This window comes from Chelon labrosus, assembly GCF_963514085.1.
Source record: "Chelon labrosus genome assembly, chromosome: 11".
Classification (NCBI taxonomy): domain Eukaryota; kingdom Metazoa; phylum Chordata; class Actinopteri; order Mugiliformes; family Mugilidae; genus Chelon; species Chelon labrosus.
In genome coordinates this window covers 25919265-25944554 of record NC_140344.1, presented here as the reverse complement: position 1 = coordinate 25944554, position 25290 = coordinate 25919265, and the positions used below count along the sequence as shown (strand labels likewise).

The 25290-nt window shown below is 41.4% G+C and overlaps 1 protein-coding gene across 1 annotated transcript in view; it reads right to left on the bottom strand.

The window, feature by feature from the left end:
• The window catches only part of necab2 (N-terminal EF-hand calcium binding protein 2), a gene marked incomplete at its 5' end in the record, with an annotated part of 149523 nt that overhangs the window by 3448 nt on the left and 120785 nt on the right, over positions 1-25290 (bottom strand). The window contains one exon of the mRNA XM_084555137.1: positions 6428-6540. Within this exon, the coding sequence (XP_084411263.1) occupies positions 6428-6540 (113 nt within the window). The remainder of the gene's footprint in view (positions 1-6427; positions 6541-25290) is intronic.

Sequence of the window (25290 nt, the reverse complement as noted above, 5' to 3'; positions counted from 1 at the left end):
AATCCTTGATAATCTGTTAAAGGGGAACTACTGCGTTTTACAACCTGGAGCTTATTTCTGGCATAAAATACGGTCGTTTACTCACCCATATAACTTTTGTGTAATTTGTATTCCTTCGGGAGATAATTAGATCAGCGTATATCCATATAGTGGGAGTGACTGGGGCACCGAAACGCAGCCTCTAAGTAACACATTATCTGCCGCGAATCTCGTTCATTTCATCAATATTTTGTTATCGTACGCTAGTGCTATTCCCCGTTGAGTCCAGTGTGCTTTTCTGCACAAGCTATAGTTCGTCCACAACCTCAGAATCGGAAAAATATTCAGCCATGTTGTAAAAAACTAGCAGTAGCAAATTACAGGTAAACGAGCCGACAGTTGTGGGTGCGTGCGGCGCTCAGAGATGACATCACCCAGGTCAGAAGACATCATTTGGGGTCTGTAGGTCAATTTACAGACCCTGGATGATGATAACAGCTAACTCCGGACTCCGCACTAGCGTACGATAACAAAATATTGGTGAAATGAACGAGTTTCACGGCAGATAATGGGTTATTTAGAGGCTGCTTTTCGGTGCCCCAGTCACTCCCACTATATGGATATACGCTGATCTAAATATCTCCCGAAGGACTACAAATTACACAAAAGTTATATGGGTGAGTAAATGACCGTATTTTATGCCAGAAACAAGGTCCAGGTTGTAAAAAACAGAAGTTCCCCTTTAAGTAGGAACATATTAGCTTCTAATAACCTAATCTAATTGTTTCTCAAGGGTCAAGTGACGTGTCAAGTGTTTGAAAAGGTGAAAACGTTGAAATCATGGCTCCATCCCCATAAAGTTGGGGAAAAACAAACCCTTCTTCTTCTTTTGTTATATTTCTGACGGATTCAACCGTAGCCTGTGTTTAAACTAAGACTATGGGTGAAGATAAAAGCAACACAGAGACATTTCTAACATTAAAAAGCAGTTATCCATCCCATTTGCTTGGGTCCATTATTTGCACATGCACCCGTTCGGTAATTTCCTGGCTCCGAAGTGGAGCAGCTGAGGTCGCGTTTATGCAGATCAGGCAGAGCGGTGCAATCTCGGCACTTATTGTGGCATGAAATTACTCTCGCATTTACGCCGCTCGGAGTAGCTCTTATTACAAATGCAATTTTAATTTCCGTTCTCGGAGATTTCAATTTTCAAACGGCAATTTTCTTGGTGCAAGGACAGACATTCGCAAACGTAAAATAAAAATAAAATGCTTTGCGTTAGTTGAGTTTTGACTCGCTGTACATTTTTGCATCCAGGTTTTCTACACTGCAGACTGGTGAACCCCTCTCATAAGAGTCTACACGGTAAAAGCAGATAGATTAGAGCATTTATCCTGAGCTCCATCAGAGGCCTCAAGACGTACCATAATAACTTCTGTCATGTCAAAAGCACCGTTACTTCTATGGCACATTTAGAGAGTTATGTTTTAAATCCATCACAGATAGTGATGATGGAAAAATACATAACTGAACGTCAGCTCAAACCATTTAGCAAACACTGTTTTAATTCTGCTCTGAACAAGTTTGCGCAGCCCTGCACAGGTTTTTTTTTAATTCAAGTATAATTTTATCACATTTCATTAATTTTAGTTTTTTAATTTAGTAAGAATTGTTTAAAATAAAAGTCTGTGATGCTTTTATTTCATGTCATTTTCTAGTTAATGATATCACTTTCCTTGACAGTATCACCTGCCAGAAGGCCATTGAAAAAACGTTTAAGATTCCTCCAGAACGAACAGCAAGACAAACTTTCACATTTTATTGCCCTCAGTTCATCGGCACACATCCGCCGACACGCACAACATCAGCAACAACAACAACTCTTGACTACCGCTTCTCTTAAAGGGACAGTGGGGGACAGTAGGGAAGGCATAAACTAAATAAACTTTAAGTTACTGAGAGATTTTGTGGAAGATTAAACGTAGAAATGAGAAGAGAACGAAAGCAAATGCAGTGGCACAAATGATAGAAAGATCAAGACAGCGCAGAGGAGAGTGTATTCACAGGTAATGAGCAGGCTTCCTCCATCAACAACAAAAAAAACCCTCCTTCCTCTTTATGCATTATTTACCGCAGCTTCCTACAAGCACTGTGCTGCTGCCACATTTACTATAAAGTAACAAATAACGAAACAAACAAAAAAAGAGCAGCAGCATGGGAGTGACGGTAGTGTTTCACCTGCAGGGCCATTCCCCCTACGTGTGCACTATTTATTGACCAAGCATTTAATATTCTCTGTGTGAGGCAGATGTAACTGAAGTACGTCTTTTTATCTGTAATGAAAGCAGCAGCTACGGTTCCAAGAGACTTTGAAAGAAACTCTGTTTGAGAATGGAGGGACGAACAACGTAACTGATAATCTGTAATGTTTTAAAACAGTCTACAGCCGTAGTAGCCTCTAGCTGTAGTTAGCTATAGCAATGCTTTGAACTAAACTAGCATGCTAATATGCTCACAATGACGTGGCTAACATGCAACATGTTGTTTAGCAGGTGATATAAATAGGTTACCCTTTTCACCGTCTCATGGACACTGATACTTTTGAGTCAGCACCTAGTGACCATCAATGGTATTGCACAGCTACATCCTTTTTTTTATGTTTGTTTATTTTTTTGTCTATGTTCCGCTCCTGTGCAGTGACTTAAAATTAAAACTATGTCTAAGGATCTTTAATGTTTAACCTGGTTCCTCTGGTGGAAGCACTGGTAGAAGAGCATCGTTCCACAAATGGTATTTATCTGATTGCTGCCAAATAATATTTACTCGTTTACACGGAAAATAAAGAATCAGATTTTATCTAAAAGCTTCCTATTCATCTGGTCAAGTTTCTACAGTGCAAACACTCGTTTAGGTTGGCGTTAGCATGCTAATGGAAATGCCATCACTTCAGCAGTTAGTATTAAATCTGTTGTTTTTAAAACAGTCTACAGCCGTAGTTAGCTATAGCAATGCTTTGAACTAACCTAGCATGCTAATATGCTCACAATGGCGTGGCTAACATGCAGCGAGTTGTTTAGCAGGTGACATATACTGTATATGTTACTCTTTTCAAGGTCTTATGGTGTTTTTCTATCAAACTCTTTTTCAAGAACTAATAACCAAGAGCTTTTGCTAGTCCCTCCAGCGTTTTCTGATTTTGGTTCCCGCAGCAACACCAAAACTGGAATAATTATGCAGATTAGTCACCTAACGTGTCCAAAGTAGTCCCCTCTGAAAGCAAATCTGAATCTACAAAAACAAAACTTTAATTAATTGTTCGTCAATCAGTCGCCAAATCTCTGGTGCTGCTGCATCCTGATAACTGTAGGCCACAGACTACAAGCAAAACCTAGAAAGTATTCGCTTTAGTCTGGATGTAACCCCGGTGACATGCTCCATTGGTTTGACAGTGTTTTGTCTATTGTTTTGAAGCCTTAAGTCTGGCATTTGTCTGTTGCCATCTTTGTGGTTTGGGGGGGGCAGTAAAGAGGAGCGGGAACCAGACATGTTGATCAATCCAACGACACATCACAACATCTTTTAAGGCCTGTCATCCACTCAGTTATGCATCCACTTACAAAGGGACCACCATACCAACCATCATAATTACTTGAGGGGGAAAAAATGTGTTAAGTTTGTATATCTTGAAAGAAGTTGATGATTTTTGAGTGGAAACCCTTAGGAGACGCTGATATTTTTGAGTCATCACCTAGTGTCCAGCAGTGGTATTGCACAGTTACGTCCATTCTATTTAATATTCAGTCTTTGGTTTTGCTCTTGTGCAGGGACTTAAAATTAAAACTATGTCTAAGGGCCTCCAATGTTTAACCTGGTGGAAACAAAGGTAGAAGTGCTAAAAAATATTTACTTCTTTGCAGTTAAAATAAAGAATCTGAGTTTTCTCGGTCAAGTTTCTACAGTGGGATCACTCATTTAGCTTGGTGTTAGCATGCTAATTCGCATGTCTGCAGGTATTAGACCATTAACCAAGTATTAAGTCTGTTGTCTTACTCTACAAATTAATGTGACCATTGTTTACATCACATAACAAACATATAATCATACAAATTGAGGAAAATGTAAAGCTTGAACAGCTTTTACAGATGACTGCTGGTAAATAGGTTTGATAGCCCGGGGTTTCAGGTTTCTTAGCATAGCTGATCCCGTGAGAATAGAGTGCAACCAAGTTTTCATTTTAGTGCAAACCGTAGACATTATAGCACTTTACAACACAGTGACAAACAATGTGCTCAAAGCCCAGACCCACTGCCTTGTTCCACTTTCCAACATCTTCCAGCCCAAATGATTTTAGAATCCTATTTGCTCTGAAACAGCTCCTCTCCAGAGGCACCGTTTTATTACAAGATATTTTGCCACTGTTCTGCCGGGAGGTTACAAAATGTGGTGAACTAAATTGGACCGAGATGGGTAAAGCATAAATGAAAAAAAATCTGGATTTATTATTTTGTTTTCCTCTAATGGTTTTAGTCTAATCATGAAGTCACCTCATGTATTTATGCTGCTTTATTTAGTATGGAAATGTTCAACAGCCTTGAATTTTGTTCATTTATTTTTCAGTCTACTTTGGAAAACTGCTGAAGCTCTGTCCTCATTTTAACCCCTACCCTCCCGAGCCTTTCTGGGCAAGCTGCAGATTACAAAACCCTTGGCTTCATTGTGTCCGACTTCAAAATATTGTTTAGTATGAACAGGACTCTCTACTAGCCTTCCTTGTTTTTGCTCTCCTCACGATTTTTTGAGGACGTCCCGCTCCAGATGGATTTACAAATCTGCCTATCATATAATTTCAATGACTCCTCTGAGGGATAGTCACTGCACATAGTTCACAAAACTTGTCTCAGATGTGTGTCCCGTATGTGAACAGCAGCGACGGATCAAACTAGAGTCTTCAGACTAGATTAAACTCTTTTTTTTTTAATGCAGAGATGACCTCTGATCCACTTCAAACACAGTTGGCTGATATCGGGATGTGAAGCAGACAGGTGCACACAATGAATCCATTATCCATTTTGTGTCCTTTCAAATTACATCTATTGTTAGAGGTTTGTATTTAATCTGACAATGGCGTCGACTCTGTTGATATTTGTCTCGTCTGCAACTACTCTACTGACAATGGCTTTAAATGCTGCGATGAGTTTAATGTGAAACCGGACACTGATAATGACAGAAGGGAGATAATCACCACCTAGCTCTGCATCCACTCAGCTCTGTGGAGCGTTTTAACTTCTTTCAGCTCATTGTTTTGGCTTAATGGCAGAGAAAACACAAACAAGAAGGTTGTTTGTACTAAAAAAATATGTACTAAAAAGGTGCACCCACCAGCCACAACATTATGACCACTGACTGTAGAAGTAAATAACATCTTGTGACAATTCAGTGTTCTGCTGGGAAACTTCTGGACCTGGCATTCATTGGTGTGGATGTTACTTAGACATGTAGCACCCACCTAGACCAGACCAGGCACCCCCACCCCATAGCAATGACACTCCTTGATGGCAGCAGCCATCCCCAGCAGGATGCAGCCTGACACAGACACACACGCAAAAACACTTTAGGAGCAATTCAAGGTGTTGACCTGGCCTCCAAATTCACTAGATCCCAAACTGATCAAGTATCTGTGGGATGATCCACTGTTTTGGAGGCAAAAGGGAGACCTACACAATATTAGGAAGGTGGCCATAATGTTATGGCTGATCAGTGTATATTATCTCTAAAATGACATCCCTACATTACTGCCTGTTATGCAATATGCATTCTGTACAATTCATAGCTGTTAGGACTTCTTTCTCTGCAGAGACGATTGCTTTGCAGTAACCGGTGATAGAAAAGGTAATACAACTCAAAGCAGTGCAGTAAAGCCAGAGCCTTTAAGTCTTACCAAGGGCATATTCACAGTATGACTATGGACTATGCATACAAAATATTGAGCCTGGGATTTGGAGAAATCTCTTTGGATATTAGACTGTTTGGCAGAACCCCGGTGCTCCGAGTGGGAGGCGCAGGAGGTTTATAATAGCTACAGCATGTGTGCATCAGACTACATTACAGGTACAATATTATGCGCATCGAGTATGCGGCACAGCATTAGTATTTCTCAGATCCAAACCACCTGGGAGTTACAGCAGTTTTTTCAGATTTCATTGAGATAATGATGAAATACCCACTCAGGGCTGAGCTTAACTGTTTATGGTGCGGTGCATGTACACACAATCCAACAGAGAGGAGGTATTATTTAAGATAACACTTAATAAAGTGAAACAGCGAGGTCCCGACACTGAAAATGGAACACATTAAATATTAAAAGCGATTAGGGCTGTGGTGCCGCGCCGAGCAGCAGCCGAGCAGCAGCCGAGCAGTTGTGAAAATGCAGAGCGTCGGTGAGACTTACTGAAAACAGTCTCGCTGAGCGGAGACATTCTTCAGGTACTGCTTCAGAGCCTCGCAGAACTCGCCCAGCTTCTTCTGGGAAACCACCATCTCCTGGCGGATCAGCAACAAGGACTGGAAAGGAAGAGCGAGAAAGAGACGAGGACATCAGCTTCATACTGGTCTAACCTGCTGTATTTGTTACAAGCAGAGTTTCTGGGTGAAATAAAGACAACTGCTGACATTTCAACACAAAATATATCTTAAGTTGATCTGGAATTGCTCCGTTTGGGAACTTATAATGCACATACGAAGATCTGCAAGGCAAATCAAATCATTTGGCCGGGGTTTATGCAGAGATGGACAGAAGAGCAACATCATCTAAGCATTGTTGAGTTTAATTTGTTAGCTCTGATTGCTTGAAGAACCATCCAATTGCCTGCAGATGTATTTTTTCTCTCTATTGGCTGAAACATGCGCCATAATGAAATCCAAATGCTGCATTACCAGACTCATAATCTCATAAGCACTTAGCTACCTCTAATTTTTATTCCAATCTGCTTTCATATTCATTAAATTGAAAATGTTAAGATTGTGACTGCATCTTGTGCCAAGCTCCATAGTCGGCACTGATTTTCTTCACTAAATAACCAAAATCACTGTCTTTTATTGACTGTAATCAAGCGCTTGCAGCTGACCACACGTGACCAAGCAATTGTTACGGCGCCAGGAGAGCACACCAACCAGTCTGCAGCTGTGTTTCACGCAAATATAAGAACCTGACTTCTGCATCAGCTGCTGTCACAGTTGTCATTTTAAGGAGCCAGAGCCTGAACAGTTGATTGGAGGAGACATGGTGAATTTTGCAGCAACTATTACATGGATTGCAATAAACTTTTCTACATAATTTGATTGGCTCCAAAAGATAAATACCAGCGACACTGTTGACCCCCCGGCTTTCAAGCTAGCACCGTAATTACATTGACATTTGTGGAGCGAACATGAACAAAATGGTTTCTCATAAAATCTGGAACAGATATTAATGTCAGACTCAGGAGGAGCTGCAATTACTTTGGTGATCCTTTAGCTTTTTTCCCATTTGGTGCCATTATCTGCAAGTTATTGGTGTAAATCCAAATTTCTAACAAGATCTAAGAGGAGCTGCCTGTGCACTGGTTTTGAACAGATGAGATTAGCTCGCAGCTATCTTCAGCTTTTTAATGTGCCTTCGTTACTGTAGCTCACAACAGTAAAATTAAAAATTAATCCACTATGACCCAGATAACTCCAGCTGCGCCTCACTGAGACGTAGGCATTCACAGACACGCGAACTGCAAATACACACACACGCACTGATGCCCACACTAGACACACAGTTTCTCTCTCACACAGAGTCGTATTATCATTTCCTTATCTATTATTTATCATTTTCAGAAAACGCAGTCAGTGTCAGCTCATCAAGCTCACTTTCAGTCACTCTATCTCTACTAATACACATATACATGCACAGTGGGCTACACTCCAGCGGACGCATCGTCTTCATTTTATTTTTGCCGTTATTTTACAACTATATTGAAGCTAAAAAACAAATAAAAATGTCTATTTAATCTTATTTATTTAGCTATCTTCAGTGTCATAAGCTATAAGATTATGTTGTGATCCTTGGAAGGGGCCCAAACCGCTATCTCCATACCTTTATGATACCTTAGAGTGTATTTAAGCAAACAGACATTTTGCAGATTTACTTTCTTGATAATAAAACAAAAAGGAGTATTTAACAGTAACGGTATACGCAGTAACTTCATATACTGTTTTCATGTCATGACAACAAGGAAGCAGTATACTGCCAAACAATGTGGAAATATATTGGAAACACAATGTGTTGTCTCTGTAAGATCCAGAAAAGGTGAGTGGATGGTTTCTACATGTGTGTCTTCTGCCTTCAAGCATGCAGGGACTTCATGTGAAGATATGACATCTGGGGAAACTACACAGATCATCCACAACATTAAAACCACTGACAGGAGAAGTAAATAACATTGACCATCTTGTGACAATTCAGTGTTCTGCTGGGAAACTTTTGGACCTGGCATTCATTGTTCATGTTACTTAGACATGTAGCACCCACCAAGACCAGACCAGGCGCCCCCACCCCATAGCAATGACACTCCTTGATGGCAGCAGCCATCCCCAGCAGGAAGCAGCCTGATACAGACACACACACAAAAACACTTTAGGAACAACTAAAAAACAAAAACATGAAGAACAGCACAAGGTGTTGACCTGGCCTCCAAATTCACTAGATCCCAAACTGATCAAGTGTCTGTGGGATGATCCACAGAGGCCCCTCCCCTCAAAGGTCCCCCCACTAACAACATTGTGTTGCCAGACACCACAGGACACCCTCAGAAGGCCCATGTCCATCCTATGATGAATCACCACAAGGGAGACCTATACAATATTAGGAAGTTGGTCATAATGTTATGCCTGATCAGTGTATATTATCAACAGCAACTCTGTCTATATAATAAAACTGTTTTTGACAGTACTGAATATATTAAGTTGCATTTTTATCCCTCTGTCTGTCCGTTTGCCAAAACTACTTCCTAATAAATGTGACTTCAGCTTACAGTATCTTCCTCTTCAACCTGACAGTACTACACTATCTTAAATCTGACCTCACTTCTATGTCAACGAACCCTCTCGACATAAAACCAACCCTCTTCTAATTCTACTATTCATGGACCCATTGCCCTCCTCTTTACTCACTCTCCTCTAATATGGACGTGATTTAAATCCTATTTATCTTTGATGATAATCTGTTGGAAACATCTTCCAATCTTTTACCCTGTAACAAGAAACAATCCAAACTGATTTAAGAAGTGTCACTGCTGTTATCATGATTATGAAACTTGTTGCGTAATTGGAAATAGACTTCTATCAAACTTCCTATAAGTCCATATCAGTTCCTGCAGCTAGTGTGCCTGCAGGCTCTAAGTATTCAACATATCTGCACCCACTTGTGTGCTGGTGTGCGTCTAACGCTTTGATTGTCTGTTTTATTGCCACGTAATGACTGTTTATCCCTCAATCACTGTTTATATAGGCCGGCTTTAAACTGCATGAATGAACACCTGGCTGGTCCTCTGTAAAAATGTGTGTTAAACGTGTGTGTGTGTGTGTGTGTGTGTGTGTGATTTATGAAGCAATGATTGCATGGGCATGTAGGCATGAAGCACCCATGACAGTGATAAAACTTGAGAGAATTATAACGCCTCCACAGTGTACCTAACGACGTGACACACACACACACACACACAGATACACACAGCCATCCTACCAACTCAATTAGAAACACTACATTGCCCAGCAGCCTCTGTTTAATCTAATCACTACCACTCCATTAACCGTCCTGTTTTCCTGACCGAATTGCCATGATTACATCTGCTCCTCTCTGGCTCTGTGGCCCTGCAGAGGTGATAAATCAGGAGCCTCCACCTCTCCAGCTCTGTTCCCTCTGCCCTGCTTGGCTCCGTGCTAATGGTCAGCATTAAACCTGTATCCATGTTCGTAACGGTCCAAGTAAACCTCATGACACCTGGGAATTCGACCGAGGAGTTGCTGACACTGATCGGATGAATGTAACAGAGCAAAAGACTTCACTCGGAGTGATCAGATTACACAGCGCTAATCTTGTTCCCGTCTCTTTTCTTCAAATTGGATGAATTAGGTTAATTATCCATGAACAATATTAGATTTAGCTAATACATCCGGTTCCTGCAGTTCAAGGACCAATTTAGGAGAAAACACTTGACTGATTGAAGATTAAATACACCGATCAGGCGTAACATTATGACCACCTTCCTAATGAGGGTGTCCTGTGGTGTCTGGCAACAGGATGTTGTTAGTGGGGGGTCTTTGAGGGGAGGGTCCTCTGTGGATCATCCCACAGCTACTTGATCAGTTTGGGATCTAGTGAATTTGGAGGCCAGGTCAACACCTTGTGCTGTTCTTCATGTTTTTTTAGTTGTTCCTAAAGTGTTTTTGTGTGTGTGTCTGTGTCAGGCTGCATCCTGCTGGGGATGGCTGCTGCCATCAAGGAGTGTCGTTGCTATGGGGTGGGGGTGCCTGGTCTGGTCTAGATGGGTGCTACATGTCTAAGTAACATCCACACCAATGAATGCCAGGTCTAAAAGTTTCCCAGCAGAACACTGAAATGTCACAAGATGGTTAATGTTATTCACTTCTCCTGTCAGTGGTCATAATGTTATGCCAGGCAACAAGCAGAGTCTTTATGCTTGGTTAGAGTGACTGTTGCCGTCTCCTGCTAAGCTAAGCCAGCTATGGATTAATATTCATTCCAAGAAAAGGAAACCAATCATCTCATTTAACTCTGATCAAAGAACCAAACATTAAACTATTCTGTTTTTTTTTGTTTATGCACAGTAGTTCCACAACAGCAAGAGTTATTCCAATATTTTAACTTATTTATCTGCAAAATGAGGAATGAAATTAATGAATTAATGAAATTCCAGTATATTAGCATACAAATTAACACCAGTCCTTCAAAAAGCAGTGATTTATGTCTCTAACAACAACGTTTAAACTTAGTTCACCGTGTGACTAAAGAGAAAGGCTCCATCAAGCATTTTCATTTATTTCATTTAATCCTTTCAGTAAATATTGCTAATTCATTGAAACAGAGCGTACCATTAGTTAAAAGCCTGATATGAATTTTCATCATTCATTATGTCACCACGACACAGTGTTCCCTGAAATAAACTGTCAGACGACATTTTCCATTTACAGCTTCTCACAAAGACTTTACGTCTTCGTTGTAAAGTCAAAGAGAAAGTGAGACGGACACAAAGCAGTCAAAACTTGAACATGAAAACTGGCATCCAAGTGTTCTCCTCCTCTTGAAAGTATAAGTCAAGTTTTAAACAATCTTATCCTACTATAAGTTTAGGTAGTTCTTCAGATTTTATGCTCTGGGTTCAGTAAAGCTGTATAAAAATGATTTAGATGATTTTTTGTACAATGCTGATACAAATATCTAAACATGGGAAGACTAAAGGTCTTTGAGCATCAAAGTTTAGTATATGATTAATTTAAAAGACTTAAATTTAGCAGATTATCAAAAGGTAGTGCACTTGACTTGAAAACATAACTACTGAAGTTGACTTTGAAATTTAGCTTCTCTGCTGTTTGACTTTTAAGGACAATGGTTGCATTTACATGGACACTTGTATTGTACTTATAATGCAAAAATAAAATAAACGGAAGCCGTATCAGAATAAAAAAAAAAAAGGCCTCATGTAACCACCTCAATCAGAAGTGACGGGCCCGATCAGAAGACGTTTTCAATCAGACGGAGAGGCGTGCTGTAAAACCCTTGATAATCAACCTTGTAAACACTTGATCTGATTGTTTCTCTCGAGTTGGAATAAATAAATCTTTTCTGCGTACGTTTGTCTCACATGGCGTTTAAGACAAAAAAAGAGATGAACAAATCAATGTGGGTACATTTTGGTTGTCTTCTTTAACTGAATGAATGCTAAGCTGTAATTAAATTGGTTAAAACACTAACATTTATTCCGCTAGAACTCCTCTGTACGTATCAGTAAAGTTATATTCTGACTGATGTTGTGGTGCATGTAAACCCACACACAGCAGGCAATCATGAACACCATCTGCATCAATAATGAAACTGTTGAGATAGTGGACTCCTTTAAGTATCTTGGACTCATGTTTCTACGGGACATAGACGCCGTAACCTACGTACGCAGCCTACGCCGGTGCTGACCATTTATACTTGTGCGCTCGTCAGTCTGGCTCGTTCTGTAACAACTCCACCCAAACGCTAGTCGGCGCTGTGTCTTTTTTGCCAGTCTGGTTAATTTGTGTTTCCACTTCCTGCTTCAATTTCAACAATGACGAATGAAACTTTCGGCGAAATTTGGCCGTGTCATACAAATGTTTGTATCTCCGAAGCTCCTCGGTCAACCTTTCCTCTATGTGTTCCATCTTTATTGATCCAAAACAACCAGAAATAGCAGCCAGAAATACTAAAGCAGAAACACGCTACTATCACAGCTCTTGCAGTCTTTCTGGGGAGGTGCACGTCAGGGTACGGCGTTAGGGTCTACGTAGGGTCTGGGCTGTCGCTGTAGCTGTGGAGTATAAACCGCGCATCACCCTGAACAATAAGGTGAATGCCAAAAAAAGACTATCTGCCCTACGCAAACTCAAAGCACTTTCTGTTGCCCCCCCACCTTCTCTACTGTTCCCCTTGTTCCTTCACCATGCTAACTGCGTCAAATAGGAACAAACTCATACACATGACACACAAAATGATTGGCTTCCCCACGCAAAACACCTCAGACCTTAACAACAGAGGCATCCCACACAGAGCATGCACCGCAACACAAGGAGATGGAGATGTTTTCTTTGCGGCAGTGGAGGAGGCTCCATCATGATCTGGGTGCTTTTTCCTTCAATGGAACATCGGATCTTCAGGTGGTGCAGCAGTGTCAAACGGTGGCTGGCTATGTTTAGATGTTGGGAGCAGGCATTCCTCTTGACTGAGTCCCCCTGATTGGGTCTTTCAACAGGACAACGCTGCAGCTCACAATGCTCACCTAAATAGACCTTCTTCCAGGAGAAAAACGTCACTGTTTTGGACCATCCCGCGTGTTCCCAAGATTTTGTTTTCATGCGAGGCTCTGAAAAGACCGTGGCAACACATTTCCTTCAAAGGACAGTAAAGAATCTATCTAGCTATCATTTCATTTAGCATTCACGTTAACCTTTAAGTGGTAATCTCTGATCAGATTTGTGTCAGGTCTAGATAAGTCCAACATTATGCATCATATCACTTAAATATGAACTAAGTGAGATTTAATGTCTGGAGTCTAACAGAGAGAAAACATATAAAACACTGTCCGTGTCACAATAATTGACATACAAGACTGTTCATTAACTAATTGGCTTGTTCGATTATCTGCATGCCCGTGACTGATTGAAGGCAAAGAGGTTTTCACCCTTCCCTCAGAACCTGCTCCCGCTGATAAGCATTAATTGACAAAACAATCTCATCAACTCTTCCACTTGTTAGTCGCTGTCTAGAGCAGATGGATGCGTAGTTGCATCCCAGATGTTCACCCTGTTTTACTGTATGGAATTAATGTTCTAATTACCAATCTGTCATGTAATAAGGCAGAGAGAAGACAGAAATGCGGAGAATAATATCTATAAATTGAGAGAGCAAGTAGATTTTCCCGACTAAACACACCGTCAGCAGTCTTCACTTTATTACTTCATATCATTTAAGAGCTGCCTTGAGCTCTCACTATACAGTATATGACATAATGCATTTGCTCCGCCAGCAGCTGTTCAGCAAGTGTGTAAATGTGAGTAGTGTCAGCAAGAACATCTCTAATAGTGCTTCTTCTTGCACCTATAAACCCTGCACCATACTGCATGCAGTGCATATGCGTGTTTATAGGACACTACTGACTCCACGAGCCCGTTTGATTGGACAAGTGGCCGAATATCAGCGTGTTGTAAAGACATGTGGAGCCTGGTTCAAAGGCTTGTAAAACATTTTATTGATTTCTCTATTTTCCCGCTTCTTCAACCTTTTCTTTTTGTTTTCTTTCTGCCTTCTGCAAATGTTTTCAGTGAAGATTTTAGTCACACTGCTTTGTCAAACAATCATATTGATGGTGAAAACTCAAGCAGGGCACATTTATATGAGTAAAATCCACTACATGTGCAGTTAGGTGTTTGTAGAAAGCATAGACTGTATATAAATATGGACAACGTGTCCCCACTTCCTTGCATTTGCCAAACTGACGCTATTTTCCCGGGGATACGGGCGGCGCCATCTCACGAATTTGGAGCCAGAGTCTGCGCAGTACGGTCCGAGAGTGACTCGACCACACTTCCTCCAGACTCACTCGCATTTCTGTTCCCACCGAACCGATTTACACAGCGGTTGGCATGGCAACTGGTAGTCGCCATCGTGTCACATCCCGTTTCGATAGCGTCAAATAACTAACTACAACTAAACTGATCCAAACAACTGACACAGAACCTAGCTCAAATGAACAAAGATACGTATGTGGCACTCACCCAAAGTTTACTGCGTGTCCAGCATATACACAGATCGGCCAAAACATTATGACCACTGACAGGTGAAGTAAATAACATTGTGACAACCATCTTGTGGCAATTCAATGTTCACAATATTAGGCTATGATCATAATGTTATGCCTGATCAGTGTACATGTCGAACTAGAAACAGTGAACGCATTTTATTCTATGAAAACATTCATGCATAGTTTGTAGCAAGTCTCTTGGCAGACTGTGCGGTGGAAGTCGAGGCATTTTTAAGGAGGCACCTGAGAAAAAAGGTTGTAAATCCTTCATAAATAAATGTTTGCGCCAATCTATATAGTACATGTGGAGATACTTCACTGGACAGGTAAATAAACGGAAGTACCGTGCAGCTAAAAACCAAAAATAATATCAGGCACCAAGATTCTTGCTTAATAGAAGGCGGCGGCTACCAAGGTGCATGGAGGAAGAAAAGAAATTGTAGAAATGTCGAGACTTCAGCAGCACAAATTCATCAGGGTCTTTACGACAAGTGCTGCTGAAGTTGTGACCTTTGGAGCACATGCTGTTTACCTACTGAGAGGACTTAGAGAGACACTTCTTTGATGCGGGTCTTGTTCCTGTGACAGCCTTATACTGTGGCATTCAAACCTTTACTGATAATACTACTTACTATCGTCACTGCAATGAAATTAAAGACATTAACGTTGGATTTTGCTCGATAAATGATTTGTATTATAAAAACAGTGGATTTAGTTGCAGAGGTTTCCAACAGAAAATTCAACTTTACATAAAAATTCTGACAGCCACTTCTGCACGAAAAAGACGACGTTATTGAAAAGTTGCTCTGCAAATTTTCTATAACACACAGAGGGAGCAGAGCGGTGTGAGAACAATACCGGAGTAAAGGCGTAACACAAAATGGGAAATGTGAGCGAGTCGAGTTATGAACTCATTTCTACAGAATTTCAAAGAACGTCCGTCTCTCACGCTGCTATCTATTCAAGTGTAACCTCCCCCCCATCCCCGATGAATCTTTGTAATAACAACTGTATAAAATATGCAGACACCATCACCATCTATCAATGACACACACACACACACACACACACACACACACACACACACACACACACACACACATGGCGTACATGTACTGCACCACATGCGTGTGCTTAGCATGCTGTAGTGAGGGATGTGATCCAGCTGTGTGTGAAAATGGGAGCAGCAGAAAGGAGGTGTGAGCTGGGGGGTTGGGGTTGGGAGAAGAGAAGGGGGAATCACTCTAGCGTTACCATGGGAACTGGGAAATACCCGTTACCCATGTACAGGTCTTCATCTCGAACCTTCTCTCATTCTGGAACCCCTTATCTCCTCAAACACTATATACCCCCACTCTTTCCTGCTCCACTTCTCTTCATTTCCCCAGCTCCTGCTTTGGATTTTTTTTCCTCCTACAACCTCCTGACGTCCTTCAATTCTCTCTCTCTCTCTTATGTTCTCTCCTATACATCTCCTTTTCCTACTCAGTCTTCCTGTTTCTTCTCCCTATCCTCACCCCTCCCTCCTCTTTCTACTGCTGCTGGCCTTCCATCTTGCGCTGGGCTCAAGGGATACCTCATTTATTTAAATTGGGAGTAAAAAAAAAAAAGAAAAAAAGGAGGAAAGAGCCCCCCTTCTTTAGCTCAGCAATAATTTGCATGTATCCTTGGACAAATTAATTGATGGCTACTACAATAACCTGCTGACTGCACCATTTGGAGAACAGGAATATGTATTTTTTTCAATGAGAAGATGCACTTCACTTGAAGCAGCATCTTTCTAATGCACACTGCTCTTTGTTTTGGTGGCTATTTGATTTAGTCTGCAGAGAAACTACCCCATTAAGGACTAAATCTGCATGTTTTCTTTTTAATCTTGCAAGTTGCAAATGAGTGAACAATGTAATTCACACATCAACTGATTGTTTTATGGAGAATTGTGAGAATAAATCTTGGAAAACTTTGACTCTAAAAAAGGAAATGTTCATTCATTCATCTTCTGTAACTGCTTATTCCTGTTAAGGGTCGCGGGGTCTGCTGGAGCCTATCCCAGCTGTCATCGGGCGAGAGGTGGGGTACATCCTGGACAGGTCTCCAGTCTATCACAGGGCTAACACAGAGAGACAACCATTCACACTCACACCTACTACGGCCAATTTAGAATCACCAATGAACCTAACCAGCATGTCTTTGGATGGTGGGAGGAAGCTGGAGTACTTGGAGAGAACCCACGCAGACACAGGGAGAACATGCAAACTCCACACAGAAAAGATGGATGGAATCGAACCCAGAACCTTCTCGCTGTGAGACATCAGTGCTAACCACCACAACCACAGTGACGCCCTCAGTGTTGTAAATAAGAAATCTGAGTATTTAGAGGTTTTCTTGTGTCGCGACAGCCTCACAACCTCACAAGGGACGTGTGTCCAGCAGGCACAGCGAACATGAATCATTTCGAGCTGGATTCTTGTAAACCTGATTCAATTTCAAATATCTGGTTCCTGCAGTGTGCCACCAACCGTTTCTTTCTGCAATCCCTGCTGGGCGGATAGTTCACAGCGGACTTATAAAAACTATTTTTTTTTTTTTTGAGCTAATGGATGTTTGATGGGAGCAGTGAGACTGAACCACACCAGCAAAGTCTTGTGTTGTAAAACCAAAACAAATGGCTAAAACAGATATATAAAAAAAAAAAAAAGAAGAAGGGAGCAGCAGCTGAGCTGAGTGACAGTTCCATACCTTTACCTATATGAGTGACGGCCTGTCACGATACAGATTGCTATCTGAATGGTTGTCAATAAAAAGTATTGATTGGTGAAGCTTGTGTGAGGGTCCTGAGTTCAAAGGCGTAAATTAGACGAGACAAATCTGACGTTCCTAGGTATAAAACTGAAGCAAGCGTAAATTAAAGTTGGGAATCACAGCCCCGACTGCACTTGCTGACGTCGCGCATTTAAAATAGAAAAGCATTCATAATGGGAAACAAAGGAGACTGTGGTCGTAGCGTGCAGCTCCCAGATGTTATTATGCGTATCAAACGTCCGTCTCTGAGACGGTTGCTGCGGTTTTAAATAGGCCAAATTGCCTGGTAGAATTAGCGTGAATGGCTGCAATGAACATTTCATAATGTGCTAATGTGCTGTGGGACCGCAGGCTTGTTTATTCATACGTTCCCTGATAAAGCAACAACAAATCTCTTTAGTCACACTACTATTTATGGGGCACTCGCAGACCTGGATTACTTGCTCGCACAAATCACTTGCGCATAATACTATCATCGCCGTAGTAAGAAAAGTAGAAGACATCACTTTATATCACTCAAAATCGCTTAGATATGACATTTTCATTCAATGATACGTCGCAGCATTGGGAGTGAATCCCTGAGGGGGCCATAAAGTTGGCACAGCCTCATAAAGAAGACACAATTGGAATGACAGCTGCCACCGATGTCCCGATAACGCGACGCCGGCTGAAATATTTCCAAGGACAAATTCGGTCTTATTGCCGCCACTTTCACTCAGTCATGTCATCCGTCTCCCACTGACACACATGGCACTACTAACACATCTCTTTATCCCTCCCCGTCTCCCACACATATCTCGCATACAAGCTCCTACTGGTCGTACGTTTAATCACGACGGGTATACCAGATCTGTGGGGCTGCTTCTCTTCTTCCTTTATTGCGGCACGACTCTTTTTGTATTATTTCAGGCTTTGTTACCTTGATTGTTTATATGCAAAGCTCAATGGACTATTGAATATATTGTGATGACCTCCGCGTGGCTGTCATCATGCGGAATAACAACTACCGCCTCTTTCTTATTCTACAAGAATTTATTTTTTTTCTCTGCTCATGAGCTCCGCTGAGGATCCCTAAATTCATTCTGCTTCTTGCGTTTCCGTCGGCCTTGCAAATTATTCCTTTTATCAGTGTTTGCATCTTGTCTTTCCGTGGGCATTCTCTTCCTATGCGCCCCAGGGCACATTCACAAGCAGCAGGCTTACAGGAATGTGTTGAGCACTGATGAGTTTTTTTCACGGGCAAAGGTGTAGTAAAGGAACTGCTCAGTTTATTCTAATCTTACTAAAAATGTGACGACATTCGACTTAGCCAAATCATAGAATAGTCTAGTAGTAGGTTGAGCTTTTATTTCTAAATGTAAAGGCACACCTTTTTTTATACTTTTTAATTGCACTTCTAAGTCGTGGAAACATAAACCATCTCAGCCTTGGGCGTCTGACATCCCTCTCACTCACAGCTGAGCAGTAGACGCCACGCTTCAGTTCACTTTGGCTGCTAAAGGAAAGACCTTAGCTGCTGTGTGGGAACACTTTAAATTTAGCTGATCACAAGAGAAAAAGGCAGTGTTCCTTATACGCAATTTAAAACTAGCCAAGCATGGTCACGCAACAAGCATGAAAACTCAACTGAATGCTGCAAGTAAAGTAGTTGGCTATTGTTGGGCTGAGTGGTAGAGGCTAGCAAACGTAGCATCTGTTGTTTCAACGATGAAACTGCTTACGTGCTGTTTAAACAGTAATGTTATACATGAAAAAAATGGTTGCCACTGATCCAAACAGCTGAAATAAAACAGAATCCAGAACTAAGTACCTGGGAGTCCATGTGAACAGCAGACTGGACTAGAGGGACAACAGGGAGGACAGACTACTGCGTTGAGCGCCCTGTGTTTGACTTTGGTTTGTTGGGGGAGCAGTACTCGGAGGACACTGGACAAACTGCTCTCCATCATGGACAATCCGTCACATCCACTACATCGGATTATAGAGGGAAAGCTGAGCTCATTCTCCAATAGACTGATCCAGCTCCACTCCCACAGTGAACGCTACAGGACGTCATTCATACTCTACTCTATCCAGCTGTACAACAACTCACCTTTCTGCAGCAGATAACGCCATATTATTGATGTTAATGGACACTATTGCACTTTATTTATCCTTCCTGTGTATATAATATATATTTACTTATGTCTCAGTTTCTTGAACACTTGTTCATACTTTTCCTTTTACTGTTTAACCTTTTTTTCTTTTTACTTGTGGTTCTCAAGAGTGTTTTTATGTGCAATTGTGACCAAGCAAGTCTAATAAAACGCATAAAAAATTTTTTACGCATTTAAATCGCAGTTTGAACTCCAAACAATGTGGAACATTTGTCAGTGCGTGATTTCCTGGTACACCGATTACAGTACTTAACTTTAGTACTGTTCAATTTTGGCCATGGACATTTTCTATTTCTTTTTCTGCTGTTTTGAATTGAAATGCAACCCCTTCACGCCTAGTGTCACAAATTCGCGACGCACTGTTTCCGCTCAGACTGCAGCCGAAATAACGCATGTAATACTCCAATGTCGGTTTGTGCACATTCAAAAAATTCCTAGGAACCTTTTGCAAGCACTAGTTTCTCGTAGGACCGGTTGGAGTGGTAAGCAAAAACACAAATAATTAATTTCTTTATATAATTGAAAAATCAATTCAGGCGTTAAGGGGTTAAATGCATGTTTCCAGACATTAGAAGAGCTTGAGTTTACAATATTCATATCTGTGACTATTATCTGATTCAGTCATCCACTAAAATCCATTTAAAATGCAATTAATCAAGATTAATTAATTACAAAAGCCTCCAATTAATTAGATTAATCTTTTCAATCGAGTCCCAACCCTTGTGTCAAGATGACTGAAACGTTGTAATCTTGCATGACGTTGGTTGTCAGTTTAAAGCATTTCTTTCTTTTCATGACTGAAGCATGAATTGAAAGTGCTGACACCGATTTTAGGAGGACAACTTCAGTTCTCTGTCTGAACTAAAGATTTGCTAACATGCAGAAAATAAATAAATAAAAAGGAAGCGCTTCAAATGGTTCAGAGCAAAATAAAAATCTGACTCTGAATTTAAGCAAACTCCTTTCACTTGCATTATAGCTGCAGACAAATAGCACACACTTCTGCCTCTCACTTCCATTAACTCCCTCTTTTTGTGGATTTAAAGCATAAATCTGACTCTAATTATCTGACTCGCTCTCCCTTGTGTCTCTATTGTCCATCACTGTATGGAATGAATTTACTATCATAATGCAAGAGCATTTTAAATTGATTCGAGGGCAGAATTTATCGATTTCATTCTCAGATTTTATGATATTATCTCTCAAAACTCTGCTCTCGCTCTCAAATTTGCTCTGCGCTCTCAAATTTGCTCTGCGCGTGCTCAAACTGTGTCCACGCACTCGGTTATGATGCTGCTCGCGCAGATTTCCTGCGCTCAATCTCCAGCTCTCTCTCTTGCTCTCACGGAACATGTGCGCTCACGAAACTCTGCTCTGCTCACGGATCTTTGGTGTATCAACGCTGTCAACCAATAGAAGGCCGGCTGGTAGTGACCAATCAGATGATCCCTGTTTGTATACGGTGCGTTGGCTGTTTTTCGAGGAGCGTCGCATACGGGCGGGCACTCTTTCAACAGGTTTTATCCACTCCCTACCCCCGGGGCAGTAATAAATGTGATTTCTTGTATTTGTTGGACCACTGTTCGAATAAAATATCATTCAACACATACAAGAGCGTCCGAGCTTCTCATTAAAATGGCTATATTGTATAATAACAGCCGCATCGAACACTGCTCTTTGCGGTGTGCTGGTGCAGAAAACAATGTCACCATCCTGAAGCTAGCGGGACGGACAAAATGGATCGGCGGCAAAGCCAAAGTGCTCAGGCAAGTTATTTTTAGACTCATTTTAATGTCACGCGCTCGTGGTAACTTTCGTGAACGCTTTAAAATCAAGGTAAAATGTTTACGATGAGGCAGTGAGCTGCTGAGGCTCTTGGTCTCTGTTCCAGACCTAGCTAATGAGCTATATTCTAGATGTGCAACAAATATTTACATGGGACATTGGTGGTTATTATTTTTCTTCCTAATGTTAGCAGGCCATAAAAATGCCTCATCGTAAACATTTTACCTTGATTTTAAAGCGTTCACGAAAGTTACCACGAGCGTGTGACATTAAAATGAGTCTAAAAATAACTTGCCTGAGCACTTTGGCGTTGCCGCTCCATTTCGCCCGTCCCGCTAGCTTCAGGATGGTGAATATTGTTTTCTGCACCAGCACACCGCAAAGAGCAGTGTTCGATGCGGCTGTTATTATACAATATAGCCATTTTAATGAGAAGCTCGGACGCTCTTGTATGTGTTGAATGATATTTTATTCGAACAGTGGTCCAACAAATACAAGAAATCACATTTATTACTGCCCCGGGGGTAGGGAGTGGATAAAACCTGTTGAAAGAGTGCCCGCCCGTATGCGACGCTCCTCGAAAAACAGCCAACGCACCGTATACAAACAGGGATCATCTGATTGGTCACTACCAGCCGGCCTTCTATTGGTTGACAGCGTTGATACACCAAAGATCCGTGAGCAGAGCAGAGATCCGTGAGCGCACATGTTCCGTGAGAGCAAGAGAGAGAGCTGGAGATTGAGCGCAGGAAATCTGCGCGAGCAGCATCGTAACCGAGTGCGTGGACACAGTTTGAGCACGCGCAGAGCAAATTTGAGAGCGCAGAGCAAATTTGAGAGCGAGAGCAGAGTTTTGAGAGATAATATCACAAAATCTGAGAATGAAATCGATAAATTCTGCCCTCGAATCAATTTAAAATGCTCTTGCATTATGATAGTAAATTCATTCCATATCACTGTGCCTTAGTTACACTGACACTGTGATTCATTGAATGCTACACCGTGTAAAATACCGCTGTGCTGACTCCAAGAACAATGTGAAGCCACTGGGACTGACTGCAACTAAAAGCAGCTGACACTGAAACGTGTGTGTGTGTGTGTGAAAATGTGTGTTTTAAGGCTTTGATTTTTTTTCTCTCCTCAGGGTAATTCTCTTGTTCCATTGTTTGCTTTTATCCTGCCTGACCTTCTGTTGCTTCTTCCACATTGATCCTTGTTAGCCATGCAATCGGTGACCGACTTGTTCCGCTTCACCTCTCAGTGAACAGTTCTGATGATTGTTAATAATTAAATATGGATCAAAAAGTGTTTTTTTTTTGTTTTTTTCTTTTTATACAGTTTCAGTACAGTTAGGTGAGCAGTCGTCCGGGATGAAAGCCTGCAACAATGAAATCAATTAAAGAGGAAAGGGAGGCAATAAAGGGCTGAGTCAAAATATATGGACAAATATACAGCGAGGCAGGCTGTCCGGTTTGCGGGCGAAGTGGACTTAATTGTGTTGCAGCGAAGACAGAAAAAAGAAAGAGAGAGGGAGCGTGGGTTGCTTAATGCACGTAGGAGCAGTTATTGAATTTAGAGACAAAATCTCCAGTGCCAAGAACACAAACCGCCACCAGGGGATTGGGGACATTCATGGAACAAATGCCACCATTCATCCATCAAGACTGGAGACACTGGGAAGATCCAGATCTCACGGGACTCCCCCGACCAACACACCTGTCAGACATGACTGACTTTGATGAGTCTTATAGGACACCGTCACAGGGTTCTGCTGCATATTTAATAGCATAAAGGCTACCCTCTCTGTACATAGTAGAACCAGGACCACTGCTTGAAAGAAGAAGCTTCCTCTGGTCTTAAAGGATAAAGCTGGTGTAATTCAATAGTTTTTCTTTTCATCATTAATCCCTGGGGATTTCCATCCTGAGACAAACGTTTTGCAAACAGGAGCAAAAGTTGCATTTGCTGGAGTGATTACAGCGGCTGGACAATGTATGTGCCCATGATCTAAGTAATGAAGTCACCCAGTGCAACAATGGAGATCTATAGCACAAAAGAAATGAAATGCATCAGACAATACTTGATGGTAGGATCCAACAATGTTGAATTTGATCTGTTTACATAGTTTCTTGAGGGTAAGGAAAGTAAAGAAAACCACCACATCAGGAGAAGCAAATAACATTGACCATCTTGTGACAATTCAGTGTTCTGCTGGGAAACTTTTGGACCTGGCATTCATTCATGTGGATGTTACTTAGACATGTAGCACCCACCTAGACCAGACCAGGCACCCCCACCCCATAGCAATGACACTCCTTGATGGCAGCAGCCATCCCCAGCAGGATGCAGCCTGACACAGACACACACACAAAAACGCTTTAGGAACAACTAAAAGAAAAAACATGAAGAACAGCACAAGGTGTTGACCTGGCCTCCAAATTCACTAGACCCCAAACTGATCAAGTATCTGTGGGATGATCCACAGAGGCCCCTCCCCTCAAAGGCCCCCCCACTAATAACATTCTGTTGCCAGACACCACAGGACACCCTCAGAAGGCCTATGTCCATTCTTTTTTGGAGGCACAAGGGAGACCTACACAATATTCGGAAGGTTGGTCATAATGTTATGCCTGATCGGTGCAGTATCTACAGTTGTTCCTTTTTTTGGAAAAGTCTCTCAACTCCTTTCAGTGGGAGGTCAGAGGTTAAACTCTGCTGCTGTTAGTGTTTCATCTTGCTTAAGATGACACTCCTTCTCCTCTGCTGAAGAGAATCAGTTTGAGCTTCAAGTCTAAAACGTGAGCTTCTTCTGACCAGTGCTGCCCTGACTGTCAGTTGCTCTCAGTTTCAATATCAATAACTGTAAATATCACTGTCATGAATATGGACACAAATGCTGCCAAAGCATTATCCACTACAATATTTACTTTGCTCTGTCATATTGAAAACAATCATCTAAATTCAATAAGGTATAATGTCTCAATCTTTTGTACCTTTTCCTTCCGCACTTTGATTTCTCATTCAAATATCATCACATTAAAAGTCATGACAGAGTCTAACTGGCAAACCGCTGGGCTTTAAAACACCCGCTACTCTTTATGCGATCGTCTTAGTCAAAGCTATTGTACCTTGAATTCATAAAAACGCCTCCACAAGAGTAGTTTGGATATTTTCTGAGAGAAATCTTTGGGAGCTGGGGCGATGAAATCCGAAGGAAAGGGCTCATTAGAAGCTGAATTTAACGGTTAAAGCTAACTGAACCATCGCATGCAGCTCCATGAAAGCAGAGTGGTGGTGACATGAAACACTGGAAAGCAGGGGGCTGGGAGATGTGAATGAGGGAAATGAATGCGAGGAGCCCTCTTCACACAAACACCTTTACCGCTGATGTGCTCTTGTGCAAAGCAGTTTAAATCAACTGCTTCACTGGAGCACATCTGCGGCGTTCAGGAAGCCTGTAAGACTCTCAGGACCTTTTAATTCTACACAGAACCGCAATTAAGATTAGTGTAAAACCTTAAAGAGACACAATTAAATACGAAATGGTAAAATAGTCTTTGAGTGTGAGCGTTAAAAGGTTTGTGAAAGCAACTGGGAAATGGACAGATTGACTTTCTTGCAGGGAGATATGTCATATGTCTTTTCTAAATGTAAAACTAGCACATAGCTAGTTTAGCTTTGACAGGTAGCAACCCGTGAGCTTGTGGTTACAACATGGTAGATCGTGGATGCAAAATAAAGTGGTAACATGAGCCGTAAGTCATGAGAAGAACGCTGCTAGTCAAATGTCGGTGTCTAGAAGCCACTGAGGCTAACAGATTAGCAAGCTAACAACCGGGTAACTCATCGTAGGAAATGTAAAGACGTCAACATCTTATATTTAATTAATTCATCATGTAATATGTTACAATTATAATAATAATAATAATACATTTTATTTAAAAGCGCTTTTCAAGATACTCAAAGACACTTTACATAAA